This window comes from Gobius niger (assembly GCF_951799975.1).
Source record: "Gobius niger genome assembly, chromosome: 9".
NCBI lineage: Eukaryota > Metazoa > Chordata > Actinopteri > Gobiiformes > Gobiidae > Gobius > Gobius niger.
The window spans coordinates 1403696-1426091 of NC_136860.1; the positions used below are offsets into that span (position 1 = coordinate 1403696).

General features: G+C 52.8%; 1 protein-coding gene across 1 annotated transcript in view; it reads right to left on the reverse strand.

Moving 5' to 3' along the window:
- Positions 1–306: 306 nt before the first annotated feature.
- esyt3 (extended synaptotagmin-like protein 3) overlaps positions 307–22396 on the reverse strand; it is a 30115-nt gene continuing 8025 nt past the window's right edge. The window contains exons 8-23 of the mRNA XM_079562781.1: positions 21240–21360; positions 20615–20791; positions 20432–20514; positions 20305–20353; positions 18732–18821; positions 18093–18155; positions 17925–17984; positions 15281–15352; positions 15132–15218; positions 14353–14502; positions 6142–6497; positions 3123–3221; positions 2910–3041; positions 2249–2354; positions 1179–1228; positions 307–416 (exon numbers count right to left, since the gene is read on the reverse strand). Coding sequence (XP_079418907.1) covers positions 380–416; positions 1179–1228; positions 2249–2354; positions 2910–3041; positions 3123–3221; positions 6142–6497; positions 14353–14502; positions 15132–15218; positions 15281–15352; positions 17925–17984; positions 18093–18155; positions 18732–18821; positions 20305–20353; positions 20432–20514; positions 20615–20791; positions 21240–21360 — 1732 coding nt within the window. The 3' untranslated portion in view covers positions 307–379. The remainder of the gene's footprint in view (positions 417–1178; positions 1229–2248; positions 2355–2909; positions 3042–3122; positions 3222–6141; positions 6498–14352; positions 14503–15131; positions 15219–15280; positions 15353–17924; positions 17985–18092; positions 18156–18731; positions 18822–20304; positions 20354–20431; positions 20515–20614; positions 20792–21239; positions 21361–22396) is intronic.

Below are 22396 nucleotides of genomic sequence, written 5' to 3' on the forward strand. Positions count from 1 at the left end.
TTGTTTAAGGTCATGTCAGTAACATTCGCTCGTCTTTCCCTGAAAACAACACTACTGCAGTACATGGAATATAAATAATAATAATAACAATAATATGTACATTTAAGTGTTTAACAGAGGAATAAACACCAGACCTTAAAGAACCAGGACCAGAGGAAACCATGGAAGCTCCACCTCGTTCCAGAAGTAACATGTTATATTATCAACAAGAACATATGAATATTTAGAGTCTAAAGGATGTGGGAATGTTATAAACCAACGATAAACCACCCGGAAAGTGAAAACTGTACTTTTACTCTGACATCGACCAAATAAACAGTGGAACATTTCAAAGTGGGACAGAGGTGAAAGAAAAGGCTCCCCCTGCTGGTGGGTCCTGCTAAGGTCTCTTCAGCCCCGGCAGAGTCAGCTCAAACCTGGACACAGATCACAAATACTATATGAAGTATCACTGCTACTACAGTACTACTGCTACTACAGTACTACTGCTGCTACAGTACAACTGCTACTACAGCACTACTGCTACTACTGCTACTACAGTACTACTGCTACTACAGCACTACTGCTACTACAGTACTACTGCTACTACAGTACCATTGTGATCCCAACATGTAAATACAGTGACCAACTCTGAGGAGGAGGAGGTGAAGAAGAAGAAGGAGAAGAAGAAGAAGAAGAAGGAGGAGGAGGAGAAGAAGAAGAAGAAGAAGGAGGAGGAGGAGAAGAAGGAGGAGGAGGAGAACTTTGTTCACAGATTTTGTTCACAGATTTATAAACAGATGTTATATCGAGGTGGCGTTAGAGTCCGTTAGCGTTAGCCTGCTTAGCCGTTAGCATCAAACTCGAACACTGCAGATGAAGAACGATCCAGATGTTTGCAGCTGTGTATTTAAAGGCGTTTGTGATTTCTAAGCACCAAACTTTCCCAACATGAAGGTTTTTTCACAAGGATATTTCAGTATCTAATTCCTGATTTCCTCCAGTTTATTGATCACAGAACCATGACTGTGACAGAGCCGGAACAATGTGATAAATGCTTTTCCACTGACGCCTACACTAAATATTGTAATGTTTATGTCTGAATGTATTTTCCCTGTTCACCTGCGGCGTCTGGCCCTTATTAGTCTAGTTATCCGTGGTTTAGTTCTCCGTGGTTTAGGTATTGGGGGTGGACTCACCAGTCTGTGACGCCTTTGAGGATGTCCAGCTGAGCCAGATCGAGCAGCACCTGGAGAGTTCAGCAGGTTTTAGGAGAAACATTATCACATTAACTCTTCAGCCCTGGGTTTTATTATTTTAGTCTCAGATCTTAGATCTGGGCGTTTGGTCACATTTGAGCCCCGCCCACTCTGAGTCTCTGTGATCTGATTGGCTTCAGAGATACACTGTAGGTCAGACACCGTGAGTCACAGTAACATGACGCTAAATACACTGAGCTCTTTGTTTCCAGTGAACAGACTGAGAAGTGAAGGAGGAAGTCATGGAGCTTCTGCTTTAGAACATTACACTTCTGCTGGATGTAACAATAAAAGACTGAAATTTAAGTTTTCCTTCATAATAAGTGTGAATAATCCTGCATATAATTAAAATATGAGTTAATTATTAATAACTCTCATTCTACAAAAACAAACCCTTGTCATGTGTATCTGCTGTAGAGTCATGTTTGTCCCAGTTCCTCTGAGTCGTGGTGCAGCAGGACTGATGTGGACAGATGTTACAGAAGAAGCTCATGAGGTTCATTTCTTCAACAGTTACTATAGTAACTATTTTCTCCAAAGTGAAAGTAGATCTACCACAGTCCTGTCCACATCTGTCATGGTCCACCAGGACCACCACGACTCACACATGACCTACAGCAGATCAGATATATGGAGATTTATTCAACCTTCAGAAGCATCAATCATGGGTTTGTTATTGTAATAATTTCTCCTATATTTGTTGTTTTTACCATATTTGATTTTCAGAATATGATCTGACTCTTACATGCAGCAGAAGAAGCTCCATGACTTCCTTCTTCACTTCTCAGTCTGTGCCTGAAGAGCAATGAGGCCTCAGCCTTTTTACTGGAAACAAAGAGCTCACTGTGTTTAGCCTCATGTTTCTGTCACTCATGTCTGACCTAAAGTCTAACTCTGAAGAAAGTCAGTTCACATTTACACTGAGGAGGGTGGAGGCGCCCCCTGGTGTCCACAGATGGGACCGTCGGGCTGAAGAGGTTAAACATGAATGAGTAACAGCTGATCCTGACCATCCCGATGTCCTTCCGCTCTCGAGTGTGAAACATCCGGTGGTTTTTCACAGCGACGTCCAACTTACGGAGTTTGGCCCCGTCGTACGGAACGTCGAACTCGAACCTGCAGACGAGAGGACGGGCTGGAGACTAAACCAGGTCTAAACCAGGTCTAAACCAGGACTAAACCAGGGCTAAACCAGGGCTAAACCAGGGCTAAACCAGGACTAAACCAGGGCTAAACCAGGACTAAACCAGGGCTAAACCAGGGCTAAACCAGGACTAAACCAGGTCTAAACCAGGACTAAACCAGGACTAAACCAGGACTAAACCAGGACTAAACCAGGTCTAAACCAGGACTAAACCAGGTCTAAACCAGGACTAAACCAGGGCTAAACCAGGGCTAAACCAGGACTAAACCAGGACTAAACCAGGACTAAACCAGGACTAAACCAGGACTAAACTAGGGCTAAACCAGGACTAAACCAGGGCTAAACCAGGACTAAACCAGGACTAAACCAGGACTAAACCAGGACTAAACCAGGGCTAAACCAGGACTAAACCAGGACTAAACCAGGGCTAAACCAGGACTAAACCAGGACTAAACCAGGGCTAAACCAGGACTAAACCAGGGCTAAACCAGGACTGAACCAGGACTGAACCAGGGCTGAGGCCGTACTTGTCGTTGAACACGGGGCAGAGCGTCCTCCTCTTGACGTTGGTGCGTTTCCGGTGCATCCAGGTCTGGTCCGGGAGCAGATACAGACGAACGTACGAGTCGGTGCCGTTGTCACTGCAGGGGAACAGGTCTCTGAGGGGGGGGGACAGGGTCAGACTCAGTGAGATACATCACCCCCCCCCCCCCCCCCGTTTAACCCAGACTCGCTCTGACCTGCAGGCGTCCACCAGCACAATCAGCTTGTTCCTCAGAGTGGCGTATTTCACTGTGAGGTGGATCTCCCCGAAGGAGCCGGTGTGGTTCCTCACGGCCCTGCCGGGACAGAGACATGGCGGTCAGACTTCTGCTGCAGACACGAGACAACCATGGAGAGACACTTCTCTGTCATTCTAAATCTCTGTCTGTAAGGTGTGGAGTCTGATGGAGCGACTAAAGGTCAGATGATGTTAAAGTTTAGTCTGTATATTTCTCTTTAGCCGCCGCTGTCTCCCACACAGGAAATGACCATATTTGGATTACAGCGTCTTTCGTGCTACACATGGATACCAAACATGTCAGTATTTGTGAATGAAGAAGCGTGGGAAAGACCAGGGGGCGACACAGACATGTTGGAGGACATTTCAAACGTTTCAAAACTTTTCCATTATTTCACAAAAAATTCAAGTTTTCAAAAAAATTTCAAAACATGAACAAAATTTCCAAAAAGGTCCAAAATGTTGAAGGGGGGGTATTATGCAAAATTGACTTTTTCAAGCTTTCCATCCTGTTATTCTGTCACTCCCTCATTAAAAACATGCCTGAAGTGTTGCCTTGGCACATTCACGTATTTCTGAGTAATCTGTAAAAACTCTGATGGCGGCCATTTTAGGGATAGGTTTGCCTGAGTCCTCCTAGGAACGCCCCCACCTCCTGGAGACGCCTCCGAGCTTTCGTCACCAGCCGAGTAACCAACCACTGCTCCTCAGCAGAACCCCCTCCCCACTGATGCCACAGACAGCGTGTGGAGGGGGCGTGTCTAAAGGCTCAGAGGTTCTTAAAGCAGTACTAAGTACCGTGTTTACCTTAATAAATCCTTTCCGTAGTCCCTGTGGGGGTGATAAAAGTGTTTATGGGATGATTGGAGGGTCTTTCATCTCCCCCTGGTGTCTCTGACCAGAAAACCATGTTTGCAACTTGACTGCCACCGGTCCGGAGAAAGCAATACACACTAATGGAATCACGAAGAAGAAGCTAACATGCTAACGGTCAAAGCTAACTGCGGGCTAACGTCACTTTAAACAGTATTTACAGCAAAGTTTGAGTGAAAAAAAATATTTCCGTTGTATAATTGGATGCACAGTAACCCCCTGTCCCTTCGCCTTTCCTGTCAGCGTAGTATTTACTCTCCAAGACAATTAATAAGTTAAAAAAATCGTGACTTGCTACGACACCTGCAGTTGCGCTTATGGCCTCTAGGGGGAAGAGTTACTTAGTACTGCTTTAAAGAGACAGAGGCCTATTTCAAGACATTCGCTACAGCCAATTTGAGAGAGACATTTTATAAAAGGCAGTTATTCTAATTTACTGCATTTACAGACCAACAGAAGGTTTGTCATCACTGTAGTGTGATATAGACTGGTGCTGTGGGACTGAAAAAAGCAGAATACCCCCTCTTTTTTTCATTTTCAAAACTGTTCCAAACAGAACAAAAATGCAAAATGTAGACAAAAAATAGAAATATCAAACTGTTTTCAAAACTTTTTCATATTTTTTCAAAAATGATGTGATAAAAAAAAACATTTTTTCCCCACATTTTTCAAAATGTTCAAAAGTTATTTCTAACTGTTTTCATATTGTTCCATGGTTTCCAAAATGTTTGACTTCCTGGACAAAAGCAACAAAACAGTTACAAAAAACAGTAAAAAGACGAAAGAGGGCCAATGGAGATCATTGTTTCACTCAGACTTGGCTGTAAATACTGTTTAAGTGGTGCTAGCCCACAGTTAGCTTTGCCCGTTAGCCTGTTAGCTTCTCCTTCATGATTCCATTAGTGTGTATTAGTGACTCCGACCCGGCCAGAGACACCAGGGGGAGATGAAAGACCCCCCCATCATCCCATTAACACTTGTATTACTGACTACAAAAAGGATTTATTAAGGTAAACACGTTACTTAGCACTGCTTTAAGTCTTAGCTTTCAAATGAGGCGTTACACTATAGTCTGTGAGCTCCAGTCAAGAAGCTTTTAGATTTGGGTAGATCCATAGATATAACTGACCTGACTCGTTAAGGTGGGGGTTAACCTCCTGCCCCCCCCTTAACTGAGCATTGTCTCCAGTTTTATCTACATTTATTATACAGCTCTTCACAACGTAAGTAGAAGCTCCGTTGATTTGAATGGGATTTCCCAACGTTCTACCGGTCATTATTTTCTGATAAAGGACCTCTGAGAAAAATAATGACCGCTGCCAATGGCAACGGAGTTCGTGCTTTCATATCACTCCGCGCGTACGTAGTAGCGACACTATCTCTGTCCCCGTCACTGAGAGAGAAGTTGGGGGAATTGCTCGTGAAGTTAGCGTGAGTCTGACTTTCAACTTACCAAGAGATTCACCACCATTACTCCTCTCAAACTGCGCCTTCAACTAAGTAGCTACGCTAGCTACTAGCCTTGCTGCTTCTAGCCTAGCAAAACGTTGCCGAGCAACGCGCAAACTTTTGGGAACTATTTGTCGCGGAAGTCATTAAATAAACCTTTCGACCTTCATAAAAGTGTACGAAGTTTATGTTGTGTGTTCAGTTGGCAAATGGCCGTATAATAAGCGGGATAATGTATAGAACGCTGGTCATTATCGGGAAAATAAGTACCTTCAGGGCGAAACAAGACCCCTCCGCTTCGCGTCGGGGTCCGGTTCGCCCTGTCGGTGCTTATTTTCCCGATAATGACCAGCGTTCTATACATTATCCCTTACCGAAAAGCTTCTCAACTGGAGCTCACAGACTGTAGTGTAACGCCTCATTTGAAAGCTAAGACCGACCAGAGTCATCAAAACTCATCTCTTTCGTCGCCTTGTTGACACTTTTTTCCATTGCTTTGTTGTTTTCGTGACACATTTTTGTCACTTTTTTCCTCACGTTTTCATCCTCGTCGCTATTTTGACACGTTTTCCAAGGCGCCTTTAGATTTGCGTAAAGCCGTACTGGAGGAAATGCTCTGGGCGGGGGCTGAGAGGCCTGTGTGAGCGTGGACTCACTCGGGGAAGGCGGCGCCCTCGGCCAGGTCGAAGCGTGACGAGGAGATGGAGTTGTCGGACAGCAGGCTCTGGGAGTCGAAGCGCCTCACGGTGGTGGGGGAGTGCGACTGCAGCGAGCTCGCCCCCGCGCTCCGAGTGTGGGCCAGCGGCTTCCGAGCGCCGGACTCCGGGGCCTGAACCGGGCTCTGGGTCCAGGGGGCCGAGGTCCTGCCCTGAGGGGCGGAGCCAACAGGAAGAGGGGCGGGGTTAGCGGATGCAGGGGCGGAGCCTGGGGCGGGGCTGTGATTGACAGGAAGCACGGAGGGTTTGAGCAGAGACAGGTCGATCTTCGGAGGAGGTTTTTCTTCCGTCAAAATCTGAAAAACGACAGAAGTTTAGAGCGATGGATGACCCCCCCCCCCCGGGTTAACTTAACTGCAGGGCGTGTGACCCCCCCGGGTTGAGGTAGGCGTGTGTTCTGACCCCCCCGGGTTGAGGTAAGCGTGTTTCTGACCCCCCCCGGTTGAGGTAAGCGTGTGTTTCTGACCCCCCCGGGTTGAGGTAAGCGTGTTTCTGACCCCCCGGGTTGAGGTAAGTGTGTGTTCTGACCCCCCCGGGTTGAGGTAAGCGTGTTTCTGACCCCCCGGGTTGAGGTAAGCGTGTGTTTCTGACCCCCCCGGGTTGAGGTAAGCGTGTTTCTGACCCCCCCGGGTTGAGGTAGGCGTGTTTCTGACCCCCCGGGTTGAGGTAAGCGTGTTTCTGACTCCTCCGGGTTGAGGTAAGCGTGTTTCTGACCCCCCCGGGTTGAGGTAAGCGTGTGTTTCTGACCCCCCCGGGTTGAGGTAAGCGTGTGTTTCTGACCCCCCCGGGTTGAGGTAAGCGTGTTTCTGACCCCCCCGGGTTGAGGTAAGCGTGTTTCTGACCCCCCCGGGTTGAGGTAAGCGTGTTTCTGACCCCCCCGGGTTGAGGTAAGCGTGTGTTTCTGACCCCCCCGGGTTGAGGTAAGCGTGTGTTTCTGACCCCCCGGGTTGAGGTAAGCGTGTTTCTGACCCCCCCGGGTTGAGGTAAGCGTGTTTCTGACCCCCCCGGTTGAGGTAAGCGTGTTTCTGACCCCCCCCGGTTGAGGTAAGTGTGTTTCTGACCCCCCGGGTTGAGGTAAGCGTGTTTCTGACCCCCCCGGGTTGAGGTAAGCGTGTTTCTGACCCCCCGGGTTGAGGTAAGCGTGTTTCTGACCCCCCGGGTTGAGGTAAGCGTGTGTTTCTGACCCCCCGGGTTGAGGTAAGCGTGTTTCTGACCCCCCCGGGTTGAGGTAAGCGTGTGTTTCTGACCCCCCCGGGTTGAGGTAAGCGTGTTTCTGACCCCCCCGGTTGAGGTAAGCGTGTTTCTGACCCCCCCCGGTTGAGGTAAGCGTGTTTCTGACCCCCCGGGTTGAGGTAAGCGTGTGTTTCTGACCCCCCGGGTTGAGGTAAGCGTGTTTCTGACCCCCCGGGTTGAGGTAAGCGTGTTTCTGACCCCCCCGGGTTGAGGTAAGCGTGTTACTGACCCCCCCGGGTTGAGGTAGGCGTGTTTCTGACCCCCCGGGTTGAGGTAAGCGTGTTACTGACCCCCCCGGGTTGAGGTAGGCGTGTTTCTGACCCCCCCCGGTTGAGGTAAGCGAGTTTCTAACCCCCCCCGGTTGAGGTAAGCGTGTTTCTGACCCCCCGGGTTGAGGTAAGCGTGTTTCTGACCCCCCCGGGTTGAGGTAGGCGTGTTTCTGACCCCCCCGGGTTGAGGTAAGCGTGTTTCTGACCCCCCCGGGTTGAGGTAGGCGTGTTTCTGACCCCCCCGGGTTGAGGTAAGCGTGTGTTTCTGACCTCCCCCGGGTTGAGGTAAGCGTGTGTTTCTGACCCCCCGGGTTGAGGTAGGCGTGTTTCTGACCCCCCCGGGTTGAGGTAGGCGTGTTTCTGACCCCCCCGGGTTGAGGTAAGCGTGTGTTTCTGACCCCCCCGGGTTGAGGTAAGCGTGTGTTTCTGACCTCCCCCGGGTTGAGGTAAGCGTGTGTTTCTGACCCCCCCGGGTTGAGGTAAGCGTGTTTCTGACCCCCCCGGGTTGAGGTAAGCGTGTGTTCTGACCCCCCCGGGTTGAGGTAAGCGTGTTTCTGACCCCCCCGGGTTGAGGTAAGCGTGTGTTTCTGACCTCCCCCGGGTTGAGGTAAGCGTGTTTCTGACCCCCCCAGGTTGAGGTAAGCGTGTTTCTGACCTCCCCCGGGTTGAGGTAAGCGTGTGTTTCTGACCTCCCCCGGGTTGAGGTAAGCGTGTTTCTGACCCCCCCGGGTTGAGGTAAGCGTGTGTTTCTGACCCCCCCGGGTTGAGGTAAGCGTGTTTCTGACCTCCCCCGGGTTGAGGTAAGCGTGTTTCTGACCCCCCCGGGTTGAAGTAAGCGTGTGTTTCTGACCCCCCCAGGTTGAGGTAAGCGTGTTTCTGACCTCCCCCGGGTTGAGGTAAGCGTGTGTTTCTGACCCCCCCGGGTTGAGGTAAGCGTGTTTCTGACCCCCCGGGTTGAGGTAAGCGTGTTTCTGACCCCCTGGGTTGAGGTAAGCGTGTGTTTCTGACCCCCCCGGGTTGAGGTAAGCGTGTTTCTGACCCCCCCGGGTTGAGGTAAGCGTGTGTTTCTGACCCCCCCGGGTTGAGGTAAGCGTGTTTCTGACCCCCCCGGGTTGAGGTAAGCGTGTTTCTGACCCCCTGGGTTGAGGTAAGCGCGTGTTTCTGACCCCCCCGGGTTGAGGTAAGCGTGTTTCTGACCTCCCCCGGGTTGAGGTAAGCGTGTGTTTCTGACCTCCCCCGGGTTGAGGTAAGCGTGTTTCTGACCTCCCCCGGGTTGAGGTAAGCGTGTTTCTGACCCCCCGGGTTGAGGTAAGCGTGTTTCTGACCCCCCGGGTTGAGGTAAGCGTGTTTCTGACCCCCCCGGGTTGAGGTAGGCGTGTTTCTGACCCCCCCGGGTTGAGGTAAGCGTGTTTCTGACCCCCCCGGGTTGAGGTAAGCGTGTTTCTGACCCCCCGGGTTGAGGTAAGTGTGTGTTTCTGACCCCCCCGGGTTGAGGTAAGCGTGTTTCTGACCCCCCCGGGTTGAGGTAAGTGTGTGTTTCTGACCCCCCGGGTTGAGGTAAGTGTGTGTTTCTGACCCCCCGGGTTGAGGTAAGCGTGTTTCTGACCCCCCGGGTTGAGGTAAGCGTGTTTCTGACCCCCCGGGTTGAGGTAAGCGTGTTTCTGACCCCCCCGGGTTGAGGTAAGCGTGTTTCTGACCCCCCCGGGTTGAGGTAGGCGTGTTTCTGACCCCCCGGGTTGAGGTAAGCGTGTTTCTGACCCCCCCGGGTTGAGGTAAGCGTGTTTCTGACCCCCCCGGGTTGAGGTAGGCGTGTTTCTGACCCCCCCGGGTTGATGTAAGCGTGTTTCTGACCCCCCGGGTTGAGGTAAGCGTGTTTCTGACCCCCCCGGGTTGAGGTAAGCGTATTTCTGACCCCCCGGGTTGAGGTAAGCGTGTGTTTTGACCCCCCCGGGTTGAGGTAAGCGTGTTTCTGACCCCCCGGGTTGAGGTAAGCGTGTTTCTGACCCCCCGGGTTGAGGTAAGCGTGTGTTTCTGACCCCCCGGGTTGAGGTAAGCGTGTGTTTCTGACCCCCCCGGGTTGAGGTAAGCGTGTGTTTCTGACCCCCCCGGGTTGAGGTAAGCGTGTGTTTCTGACCCCCCCGGGTTGAGGTAAGCGTGTTTCTGACCCCCCCCGGGTTGAGGTAAGCGTGTTTCTGACCCCCCCGGGTTGAGGTAAGCGTGTTTCTGACCCCCCGGGTTGAGGTAGGCGTGTGTTTCTGACCCCCCCGGGTTGAGGTAAGCGTGTTTCTGACCTCCCCCGGGTTGAGGTAAGCGTGTTTCTGACCCCCCCGGGTTGAGGTAAGCGTGTTTCTGACCCCCCCGGGTTGAGGTAAGCGTGTTTCTGACCCCCCCGGGTTGAGGTAAGCGTGTTTCTGACCCCCCCGGGTTGAGGTAAGTGTGTTTCTGACCCCCCGGGTTGAGGTAGGCGTGTTTCTGACCCCCCCTGGTTGAGGTAAGCGTGTTTCTGACCCCCCCGGGTTGAGGTAGGCGTGTTTCTGACCCCCCGGGTTGAGGTAAGCGTGTTTCTGACCCCCCCGGGTTGAGGTAGGCGTGTTTCTGACCCCCCCGGGTTGAGGTAAGCGTGTTTCTGACCCCCCCGGGTTGAGGTAGGCGTGTTTCTGACCCCCCCGGGTTGAGGTAAGCGTGTTTCTGACCCCCCGGGTTGAGGTAGGCGTGTTTCTGACCCCCCGGGTTGAGTTGAGGTAAGCGTGTGTTCTGACCCCCCCGGGTTGAGGTAAGCGTGTGTTTCTAACCCCCTGGGTTGAGGTAAGCGTGTGTTTCTGACCCCCCCGGGTTGAGGTAAGCGTGTGTTCTGACCCCCCCGGGTTGAGGTAAGCGTGTTTCTGACCCCCTGGGTTGAGGAAAGCGTGTGTTCTGACCCCCCCGGGTTGAGGTAAGTGTGTTTCTGACCCCCTGGGTTGAGGTAAGCGTGTGTTTTGACCCCCTGGGTTGAGGTAAGCGTGTGTTCTGACCCCCCCGGGTTGAGGTAAGCGTGTTTCTGACCCCCTGGGTTGAGGTAAGCGTGTGTTCTGACCCCCCCGGGTTGAGGTAAGTGTGTTTCTGACCCCCTGGGTTGAGGTAAGCGTGTGTTTCTGACCCCCCCGGGTTGAGGTAAGCGTGTGTTCTGACCCCCCCGGGTTGAGGTAAGCGTGTTTCTGACCCCCCCGGGTTGAGGTAGGCGTGTTTCTGACCCCCCCGGGTTGAGGTAGGCGTGTGTTTCTGACCCCCCCGGGTTGAGGTAAGCGTGTGTTTCTGACCCCCCCGGGTTGAGGTAAGCGTGTTTCTGACCCCCCCGGGTTGAAGTAAGCGTGTGTTTCTGACCCCCCCGGGTTGAGGTAAGCGTGTTTCTGACCCCCCGGGTTGAGGTAAGCGTGTGTTTCTGACCCCCCCGGGTTGAGGTAAGCGTGTTTCTGACCCCCCCGGGTTGAGGTAAGCGTGTTTCTGACCCCCCGGGTTGAGGTAAGCGTGTTTCTGACCCCCCCGGGTTGAGGTAAGCGTGTTTCTGACCCCCCCGGGTTGAGGTAAGCGTGTGTTTCTGACCTCCCCGGGTTGAGGTAAGCGTGTTTCTGACCCCCCGGGTTGAGGTAAGCGTGTTTCTGACCCCCCCGGGTTGAGGTAAGCGTGTGTTCTGACCCCCCCGGGTTGAGGTAAGCGTGTTTCTGACCCCCCGGGTTGAGGTAAGCGTGTGTTTCTGACCCCCCCGGGTTGAGGTAAGCGTGTTTCTGACCCCCCCGGGTTGAGGTAAGCGTGTTTCTGACCCCCCCGGGTTGAGGTAAGCGTGTGTTTCTGACCCCCCCGGGTTGAGGTAAGCGTGTGTTTCTGACCCCCCCGGGTTGAGGTAAGCGTGTGTTCTGACCCCCCCGGGTTGAGGTAAGCGTGTGTTTCTGACCCCCCCGGGTTGAGGTAAGCGTGTTTCTGACCCCCCGGGTTGAGGTAAGCGTGTGTTTCTGACCCCCCGGGTTGAGGTAAGCGTGTTTCTGACCCCCCGGGTTGAGGTAAGCGTGTGTTTCTGACCCCCCGGGTTGAGGTAGGCGTGTTTCTGACCCCCCCGGGTTGAGGTAAGCGTGTGTTTCTGACCTCCCCCGGGTTGAGGTAAGCGTGTTTCTGACCCCCCCGGGTTGAGGTAGGCGTGTTTCTGACCCCCCCGGGTTGAGGTAAGCGTGTGTTTCTGACCCCCCCGGGTTGAGGTAAGCGTGTGTTTCTGACCTCCCCCGGGTTGAGGTAAGCGTGTGTTTCTGACCCCCCCGGGTTGAGGTAAGCGTGTTTCTGACCCCCCCGGGTTGAGGTAAGCGTGTGTTCTGACCCCCCCGGGTTGAGGTAAGCGTGTTTCTGACCCCCCCGGGTTGAGGTAAGCGTGTGTTTCTGACCTCCCCCGGGTTGAGGTAAGCGTGTTTCTGACCCCCCCGGGTTGAGGTAAGCGTGTTTCTGACCTCCCCCGGGTTGAGGTAAGCGTGTGTTTCTGACCTCCCCCGGGTTGAGGTAAGCGTGTTTCTGACCTCCCCCGGGTTGAGGTAAGCGTGTTTCTGACCCCCCGGGTTGAGGTAAGCGTGTTTCTGACCCCCTGGGTTGAGGTAAGCGTGTGTTTCTGACCCCCCGGGTTGAGGTAAGTGTGTGTTTCTGACCCCCCCGGGTTGAGGTAAGCGTGTTTCTGACCCCCCGGGTTGAGGTAAGCGTGTTTCTGACCCCCCGGGTTGAGGTAAGCGTGTTTCTGACCCCCCCGGGTTGAGGTAAGCGTGTTTCTGACCCCCCCGGGTTGAGGTAAGCGTGTTTCTGACCCCCCCGGGTTGAGGTAAGTGTGTGTTTCTGACCCCCCCGGGTTGAGGTAAGCGTGTTTCTGACCCCCCCGGGTTGAGGTAAGTGTGTGTTTCTGACCCCCCGGGTTGAGGTAAGCGTGTTTCTGACCCCCCCGGGTTGAGGTAGGCGTGTTTCTGACCCCCCCGGGTTGAGGTAAGTGTGTGTTTCTGACCCCCCCGGGTTGAGGTAAGTGTGTGTTTCTGACCCCCCGGGTTGAGGTAAGTGTGTGTTTCTGACCCCCCCGGGTTGAGGTAAGCGTGTTTCTGACCCCCCGGGTTGAGGTAAGCGTGTTTCTGACCCCCCGGGTTGAGGTAAGCGTGTTTCTGACCCCCCGGGTTGAGGTAGGCGTGTTTCTGACCCCCCCGGGTTGAGGTAGGCGTGTTTCTGACCCCCCGGGTTGAGGTAAGCGTGTTTCTGACCCCCCCGGGTTGAGGTAAGCGTGTTTCTGACCCCCCCGGGTTGAGGTAGGCGTGTTTCTGACCCCCCCGGGTTGATGTAAGCGTGTTTCTGACCCCCCGGGTTGAGGTAAGCGTGTTTCTGACCCCCCCGGGTTGAGGTAAGCGTGTTTCTGACCCCCCCGGGTTGATGTAAGCGTGTTTCTGACCCCCCGGGTTGAGGTAAGCGTGTTTCTGACCCCCCCGGGTTGATGTAAGCGTGTTTCTGACCCCCCGGGTTGAGGTAAGCGTGTTTCTGACCCCCCCGGGTTGAGGTAAGCGTGTTTCTGACCCCCCCGGGTTGAGGTAAGCGTGTGTTTTGACCCCCCCGGGTTGAGGTAAGCGTGTTTCTGACCCCCCGGGTTGAGGTAAGCGTGTTTCTGACCCCCCGGGTTGAGGTAAGCGTGTGTTTCTGACCCCCCCGGGTTGAGGTAAGCGTGTTTCTGACCCCCCCGGGTTGAGGTAAGCGTGTGTTTCTGACCCCCCCGGGTTGAGGTAAGCGTGTGTTTCTGACCCCCCCGGGTTGAGGTAAGCGTGTTTCTGACCCCCCCCGGGTTGAGGTAAGCGTGTTTCTGACCCCCCCGGGTTGAGGTAAGCGTGTTTCTGACCCCCCGGGTTGAGGTAGGCGTGTGTTTCTGACCCCCCCGGGTTGAGGTAAGCGTGTTTCTGACCCCCCCGGGTTGAGGTAGGCGTGTTTCTGACCCCCCCGGGTTGAGGTAAGCGTGTTTCTGACCCCCCCGGGTTGAGGTAAGCGTGTTTCTGACCCCCCCGGGTTGAGGTAAGCGTGTTTCTGACCCCCCCGGGTTGAGGTAAGCGTGTTTCTGACCCCCCCGGGTTGAGGTAAGCGTGTTTCTGACCCCCCCGGGTTGAGGTAAGCGTGTGTTTCTGACCCCCTGGGTTGAGGTAAGTGTGTTTCTGACCCCCCGGGTTGAGGTAGGCGTGTTTCTGACCCCCCCGGGTTGAGGTAGGCGTGTTTCTGACCCCCCCGGGTTGAGGTAAGCGTGTTTCTGACCCCCCCGGGTTGAGGTAGGCGTGTTTCTGACCCCCCCGGGTTGAGGTAAGCGTGTTTCTGACCCCCCCGGGTTGAGGTAAGCGTGTTTCTGACCCCCCGGGTTGAGGTAGGCGTGTTTCTGACCCCCCCGGGTTGAGGTAGGCGTGTTTCTGACCCCCCCGGGTTGAGGTAAGCGTGTTTCTGACCCCCCCGGGTTGAGGTAGGCGTGTTTCTGACCCCCCCGGGTTGAGGTAAGCGTGTTTCTGACCCCCCCGGGTTGAGGTAAGCGTGTTTCTGACCCCCCGGGTTGAGGTAGGCGTGTTTCTGACCCCCCCGGGTTGAGGTAGGCGTGTTTCTGACCCCCCCGGGTTGAGGTAAGCGTGTTTCTGACCCGCAGCGTGGCCTTGAGCTTGATGTCGCTTGTAGCGCCCGATCTCTCCAGCAGGAAGCGCTGGTCCAGAGTCATGTCCGACACGTGGAGCAGTCGGCTCAGAGGAAGAGTCAGCGAGCCCAGATCATGCTTCTTCTCCGGCTCCTTCACCTGGAGGACGACACACGGGTACACCTCCTCAATGAAGAACATGACTAGAAGACTCCTCCTGTATCTCCTGCTCCTCCTCCTCAAAGCTCCTCCTCCTCTGCCTCAAAGCTCCTCCTCCTCCTCTGCCTCAAAGCTCCTCCTCCTTCTCTGCCTCAAAGCTCCTCCTCCTCTGCCTCAAAGCTCCTCCTCCTCTGCCTCAAAGCTCCTCCTGCTCTGCCTCAAAGCTCCTCCTCCTCTGCCTCAAAGCTCCTCCTGCTCTGCCTCAAAGCTCCTCCTCCTCTGCCTCAAAGCTCCTCCTCCTCTGCCTCAAAGCTCCTCCTCCTCTGCCTCAAAGCTCCTCCTCTGCCTCAAAGCTCCTCCTCCTCCTCAAAGCTCCTCCTCTGCCTGAAAGCTCCTGCTCCTCCTCTGCCTCAAAGCTCCTCCTCCTCCTCTGCCTGAAAGCTCCTGCTCCTCATGTCATGTCCTGGGGAGAACCTCTGGTCTGCTCCGTCTGCTGCTTCTGCTCAGACCACCTGGAGACTTTTCCCACATGCAGGAACGAGACAGTGGAACATCTACACCCTGATGTTCTCGATCTGATCAGGATTCCTGAAGGGAAGTCACAGGTTCAGGCTGGATGAAGGTCTGACCTGGATCTGCAGCTGCTGGGTTCTGACGTTGTGCACAAAGAAAGTGAAGCCTTCCTCGTAGACGGGGTCTTTGGAGGCGTAGACCACCTGTGGAGACGTTCAGGATCATTAGAGGAACCAAACCAAACGGACTCACAGTCTGCTCATACTTTGCTCTTCTGCACGTCCTTGTCCACGGACAGCTCCACCACAGAGTTGGGGTTCACCGTGCGCTTCGTCAGCTGCAACATAAAACATGTACAACAGAATCAGGGCTGGGATGTTTCTCAGCTCCTCTGAGGTGCAGCACGTTGAGAGAGACTCATTTTAAAGCTCAGGGAGATATCGGCCTGTTATCGGCGTTAGATCGGCCGATATCGTGAAGTGACTTTAAGGCTGATCCAATACATAAGTAATGATAACTTACAATGTGTAAAACAGTCATGTGACCAAAGTTTATAAACCAGAGAACATCAGGGCAGCTGTTCTCACAGTCCAGGACTCTAATTTACTCCATTCCAATTCATTTGTTGCTATTTTATGTTTAGTTTAAATGACATAAAAAGAACCATCCAGAATGACTGTCGGCTAAACACAGGTTTAAACACGTATAATGGAGACATTTTTTCTCTCTCAAAAAATAAAAAAATAAAAAATAAAAAATAAAAAATAAAAAATAATAATAATAAATAATAAATAATAATAAATCATAAATCATAATAATAATATAAATAAAAAAATAAAATACAATAAAATAAAAATAAAATATATATATACATATATATTCACTATGGTTTATATACAGTATATATATATCCATATATATCCATTTGTTTTGTAGATAAACGGCCCTACAATGGCTCTGAGGCCCCAGACCCCACTTTGGGAACCATAGAGTTACAAAAGCCCAACTCAGCGCCCCGGCCAGCAGGGGGCGCCCTCGGCCAACTCCGCTCAGGGACAGGGATTTACACAGGAAATATGCAAAAAACTCTGAACAAACAAACACCAGCAACAACAGCAGCGGCAGAGGGAGAGGAGCCGGGGGGGGGGCTTTGATTTTCACTGATCTTCACGTCCTCAACTCAACCCTATATTTAAAACTCTAAAAACAGCTGATCCTTCACAGACACCGCCCCGGGGCAGACAGGTCTGTGGATTCCTCTGAACATTCCTCTGCTGTGAGACAGAACTCCGTCTGGTTTTTCCGGTCGGGCCTCGCTCTGCGTCCGAGTCGAGGCGTGTTCCCCAGCTTTGTTTACTGACCGAGATTACACTCACTTTATTCAAATCATCAGACAAATCTACAGGAGCTCACAGGATCTCACAGGATCTCAGAGGAGCTCACAGGATCTCACAGGATCTCACAGGAGCTCACAGGAGCTCACAGGAGCTCACAGGAGCTCACAGGAGCTCACAGGATCTCACAGGATCTAACAGGATCTAACAGGAGCTCACAGGATCTCACAGGATCTCAGAGGAGCTCACAGGATCTCACAGGATCTCACAGGATCTCAGAGGAGCTCACAGGATCTCACAGGAGCTCACAGGAGCTCACAGGAGCTCACATCGCGCCCGCTGGTCAAGGCAACCAGGTTTTCAGCAAACACGGCCAGTTTCTTTTACTTTCAGACAAAAGTTCTATATTATTTCACTATTAAACAATCTGAATCTGATAATGGAATAAAAATGATGGTGGTTCGTTTAATTGGATCGTTGGAACATTTTTCTGACGTTTTTCTTCCTCTCAGTTTTAGATCTGGATAAAACGTCCACTCTCTGCCTGCATTATGTTTGAATACATTGTTTATAATATGTTTTCTACATTACAATAAATAACCACGTGTGGGAACGTGAAGCTCCACCAATCAAAAGCCTCGTAGTAGATCATGGGACTCCCGAGCATCCTGGGTAATGTAGTTCTAGGACGAAGGCTCGCAGTTAAACTAGATGGATCAGACGTGCTTTTTTCACCTGCGTCTGACTCTGCGCTCGCTTTAGAACCACAGAGCTGGATTCAGCCCAAGAGTTAAAGACTTTATTACAAATCAACACGGTCTCAAAGCAACGGGTTTTTTACTTCCGGACCGGGGAGGAGGCGGGACTGTGGAGAGGAGGCGGGACTGTGGAGAGGAGGCGGGACTGCGGAGAGGAGGCGGGACTGCGGAGAGGAGGCGGGACTGCGGAGAGGAGGCGGGACTGCGGAGAGGAGGCGGGACTGCGGAGAGGAGGCGGGACTGTGGAGAGGAGGCGGGACTGTGGAGGGGAGGCGGGACTGTGGAGAGGAGGCGGGACTGTTGAGAGGAGGCGGGACTGTTGAGAGGAGGCGGGACTGTTGAGAGGAGGCGGGACTGTGGAGAGGAGGCGGGACTGTGGAGAGGAGGCGGGACTGTGGAGGGGAGGCGGGACTGTGGAGAGGAGGCGGGACTGTGGAGAGGAGGCGGGACTGTGGAGGGGAGGCGGGACTGTGGAGAGGAGGCGGGACTGTGGAGAGGAGGCGGGACTGTGGAGGGGAGGCGGGACTGAGGAGCTCTATTGACAAACAGGGAAACCTCAGAAAGATTTACTGTTGTTTTGCTAAAGGATTGAACATTTCCAAGACCTGGATAAACAGGACATTTGTGGAGAGAGGATGTGTTTGCTCCTCCTCCTCCTCCTTTGCGCCTCCGCCTTCATGAAGGAACATCGGGAAAGTCCTTAGAGCCTCATCCTAATGTGACAGCAGGTTGAGGAGGATTCTATGTTACTGCGCCTCATGTGGCCTAGACAGAGTAGAACACGTGCTTAGTTTAAATCTCGTCTAAAGGTTCTTACCCGCGCCTCTTTGACGTGTTTCCCGTGTTTCTGGTTCTGGCTGAACTCGCTGTGGTCTTTCTGCACAAACACAAACATATTCACTACGGTTTAGGTAAAGCAGAACACCTGACCCTGAGGCCCTGAGGCCGAGGAGAGACTGTCTGAGGAGCGGGAGTGAGGACTGACCGGGAGGGAGGAGGCGCTGTCCAGGTAAACGGCCAACATGGCACAGGCCAAACCGTCGTCCGTCTGAAACAAGAGGCACAAGGAGTCACGACACAGAGGGAGACAGAGCCAGAGGGAGGAAGAGACAGAGAGACAGAGGGAGACAGAGCCAGAGGGAGGAAGAGACAGAGGGAGGAAGAGCCAGAGGGAGGAAGAGACAGAGGGAGAAAGAGACAGAGGGAGGAAGAGACAGAGGGAGGAAGAGACAGAGAGACAGAGGGAGAAAGAGCCAGAGGGAGACAGAGACAGAGGGAGACAGAGACAGAGGGAGGAAGAGCCAGAGGGAGGAAGAGCCAGAGGGAGGAAGAGACAGAGGGAGAAAGAGAGATGGAGAAAGAGACAGAGGGAGGAAGAGACAGAGGGAGAAAGAGACAGAGGGAGACAGAGAGATGGAGAAAGAGACAGAGGGAGGAAGAGACAGAGGGAGAAAGAGACAGAGGGAGACAGAGAGATGGAGAAAGAGACAGAGGGAGGAAGAGACAGAGGGAGACAGAGAGATGGAGAAAGAGACAGAGGGAGGAAGAGACAGAGGGAGACAGAGGGAGAAAGAGACAGAGGGAGAAAGAGACAGAGACAGAGGGACAGGTTCAGTGCAGTCACCTCTTTGAGCAGGTGAGGGTCCGTCTGCAGAGAGAGCCACTGCAGTTTGAGGTGGATCTTTCCGGTCTGAGCGCCCTCTAGATCAGACCACTGCAAAACACAAGTTAGATCAAAACAGCAGACAGTGAAACGGGAGGAGCTTCGATCAGGAGAGAAATCCAGCCCCCACCGAAACAAACCCAACGGAAATGATTCTCTTATTGAAGGTATTCAGGCCCGATCAGAGCGCTCTCTGCAGGGCATTCAGCAGCTAGAAGGTCCCAGGTTCAATTCCCACCTGGACCTGACGGGTCAGCGGCATCGAAGGATGGGACAGATGCAGAGACACATTTCGCTACAGGGATTAACCTCCCACCCCCCTCCTGAACCGAGGGCTTGTTCTCCGGTTCGGCTTTACCCAAATCTTGACTGGCGAACAACAGAGTGATGCCTCATTTAAAAGCTCATTTAAAAAAGTCATTGTAACATTTTAGTCACATTGTCTCCGCGTTTGTGTTACATTTTTGTTGTGTTTTCATCCTTGCTTTTTTGATGCTTTTTTTTAGCTTTAAAGGGGGGGGTATTATGCAAAATCTACTTTTTGAAGCTTTCCATCCTGTTATTCTGTCACTCCCTCATTAAAAACATGGCTGAAGTGTTGCCTTGGCACATTCACGTATTTCTGAGTAATCTGTAAAAACTCTGATGGCGGCCATTTTAGGGATAGGTTTGCCTGAGTCCTCCTAGGAACGCCCCCACCTCCTGGAGACGCCTCCGAGCTTTGGTCACCAGCCGAGTAACCAACCACTGCTCCTCAGCAGAACCCCCTCCCCACTGATGCCACAGACAGCGTGTGGAGGGGGCGTGTCTAAAGGCTCAGAGGTTCTTAAAGAGACAGAGGCCTATTTCAAGACATTCACTACAGCCATTTTGAGAGAGACATTTTATACAAGGCAGTTATTCTAATTTACTGCATTTACAGACCAACAGAAGGTTTGTCATCATTGTAGTGTGATATAGACTGGTGCTGTGGGACTGAAAAAAGCAGAACACCCCCTCTTTAACATTTGTGTAAAGCCAAACTCGGTTCAGGTAATAACGACCTGCCACCTTAACGTTGTGGAGGGTTTGACCCGAATGACCCTGGAGCTCTGTTGTCCCTGTAGAGTCTCCCAGGACAAACAGGTCCTGGGTGACGAGTCAGAACCATGAGGCCGTCCTTCTGTGGACCCACCACCTGCAGGAGGCGCTATAGAGCACTATTGCTGCTCCAAATATCCGGAAGAGGACAAGTGGAAGAAAATGGATGGATGGACAGACGCTCGAGCAGCAGCAGCCGTCACTCCTCAACATTCTGTATCCAACGCACTAAAATCACTTACACTTAGATCAGCAGTTTCCATCAAACAGAGAAACTGGGGGAAATTGGACCCAGCGGGAAACTGGAACTAAAACTGCAGCTGAATGAGTTTTTTAGATCATAGTTTATGTATTTAATGACATTTTGCAGTAACGGCAGTAAAGCAATGTCATTATTTTCCTATAAATATGAATCCGTAATGCTTTCCATGACTCCTAAGGCCTGGTGTTTTACCTCGTCCATGACTTTGTTCTTCTTCACGTCCCCCAGGTCCAGGTTGTATCTGACACAAACACAGGAAGCGTTAGGAACAAGAGGAGACCCTATTGTGCATGTTTTCAGCGCCCTCTCCCTCTCTCACCGTCCGAGGAAGTCGTCTTTGTCGGTGTCTTCGTCGAACAGCTCCACCTCCAGCTCCTGCCCCGGCGCCTCGTGCACCACAAACTGACCACAGGGAAACACGGTTCAGATAAAGCTCAGGGGGGAAGAGCGATGGAGAAGGTCTGGCTTTGGTTCCTGTCCGGTCTAAAGTCGCCGCACTGACCTCGTAGACCTCGTTCCACGTGGGGTCCAGGTTCTCTTTGATGGTTCTGCTCTTGAAGTGCCGGTTCCCGACTCTCAGCGTGGCGTACGGGTCCGACTTCCCCTTCACCAAACCCATCATGAACGTGTCTTTGGCCATGAGCGCCTTGGCCTCCAGCAGGTGCACGCGGACCACGCCCTGGGACAGAGGAGGGAGGAGGGAGGAGGAGGTCAGGTGATGCAGAGGAGGGAGGAGGTCAGGTGAGGCAGAGGAGGGAGGAGGTCAGATGATGCAGAGGAGGGAGGAGGTCAGGTGATGCAGAGGAGGGAGGAGGTCAGGTGATGCAGAGGAGGGAGGAGGTCAGGTGATGCAGAGGAGGGAGGAGGTCAGGTGATGCAGAGGAGGGAGGAGGTCAGGTGAGGCAGAGGAGGGAGGAGGTCAGGTGGTGCAGAGGAGGGAGGAGGTCAGGTGATGCAGAGGACAGAGGAGGGAGGAGGTCAGGTGATGCAGAGGAGGGAGGAGGTCAGGTGATGCAGAGGAGGGAGGAGGTCAGGTGATGCAGAGGAGGGAGGAGGTCAGGTGATGCAGAGGAGGGAGGAGGTCAGGTGATGAAGAGGAGGGAGGAGGTCAGGTGATGAGGACTTACCCGCGGCATGGGGAACCTCATCTGGTCCACTTTGACCTGGTCGATGAGCGGGAAGCACATCCTGTTGGGCAGCACCATGATGGAGGCGATGATGTCCATGATGGTGTCCTCAGAGAGAGAGCTGCAGAGACAGAGACACAGTCAGAGGAGCTGCAGAGACAGAGACACAGTCAGAGGAGCTGCAGAGACAGAGACACAGTCAGAGGAGCTGCAGAGACAGAGGAGCTGCAGAGACAGAGGAGCTGCAGAGACAGAGGAGCTGCAGAGACAGAGGAGCTGCAGAGACAGAGGAGCTGCAGAGACAGAGGAGCTGCAGAGACAGAGGAGCTGCAGAGTCAGAGGAGCTGCAGAGTCAGAGGAGCTGCAGAGACAGAGGAGCTGCAGAGACAGAGGAGCTGCAGAGTCAGAGGAGCTGCAGAGACAGAGGAGCTGCAGAGACAGAGGAGCTGCAGAGACAGAGGAGCTGCAGAGACAGAGGAGCTGCAGAGACAGAGGAGCTGCAGAGACAGAGGAGCTGCAGAGTCAGAGGAGCTGCAGAGACAGAGGAGCTGCAGAGACAGAGGAGCTGCAGAGACAGAGACAGAGGAGCTGCAGAGACAGAGGAGCTGCAGAGACAGAGTCAGAGGAGCTGCAGAGACAGAGGAGCTGCAGAGACAGAGGAGCTGCAGAGAGAGTTGGTTTTGAAATAAAAATGCCTAAATGTTCATCATTGGGGATTATTCATAAAATCAAAGCTGCTTTATAATAGAACGAGCCTCTGAGCTCAACACATCATTATCTCACAAACAAACCAAAAACAAAAAAACAATGCAATGTTTTCAAAGGGCGGCGCAGAAGTTAGCGCCTCCGCTTCACAGCTAGAAGGTCCCAGGTTCGATTCCCACCAGGACCTTTCTGTGTGGTCTCTCCCCACCCTCACCTTTACCCTAAACCAGGGGCAGGGACGTTTTCGTTGTGGAGGGCTGAAGAGCCGAACCTTAACATTGTAGCTTAAAGTAAAGAACTACTCTCTACAAACACCAATGTTTTACATCAGCGGTTCCCAAGTGCAACATCAAAACAACCCAATAACATGATTTTAACAGACAGTTAGTGTTTCCAGGCAGTTTCAGATGGAAAATATTGAAGAAAAGCCTCGCGACCCACTGAAAATGGTT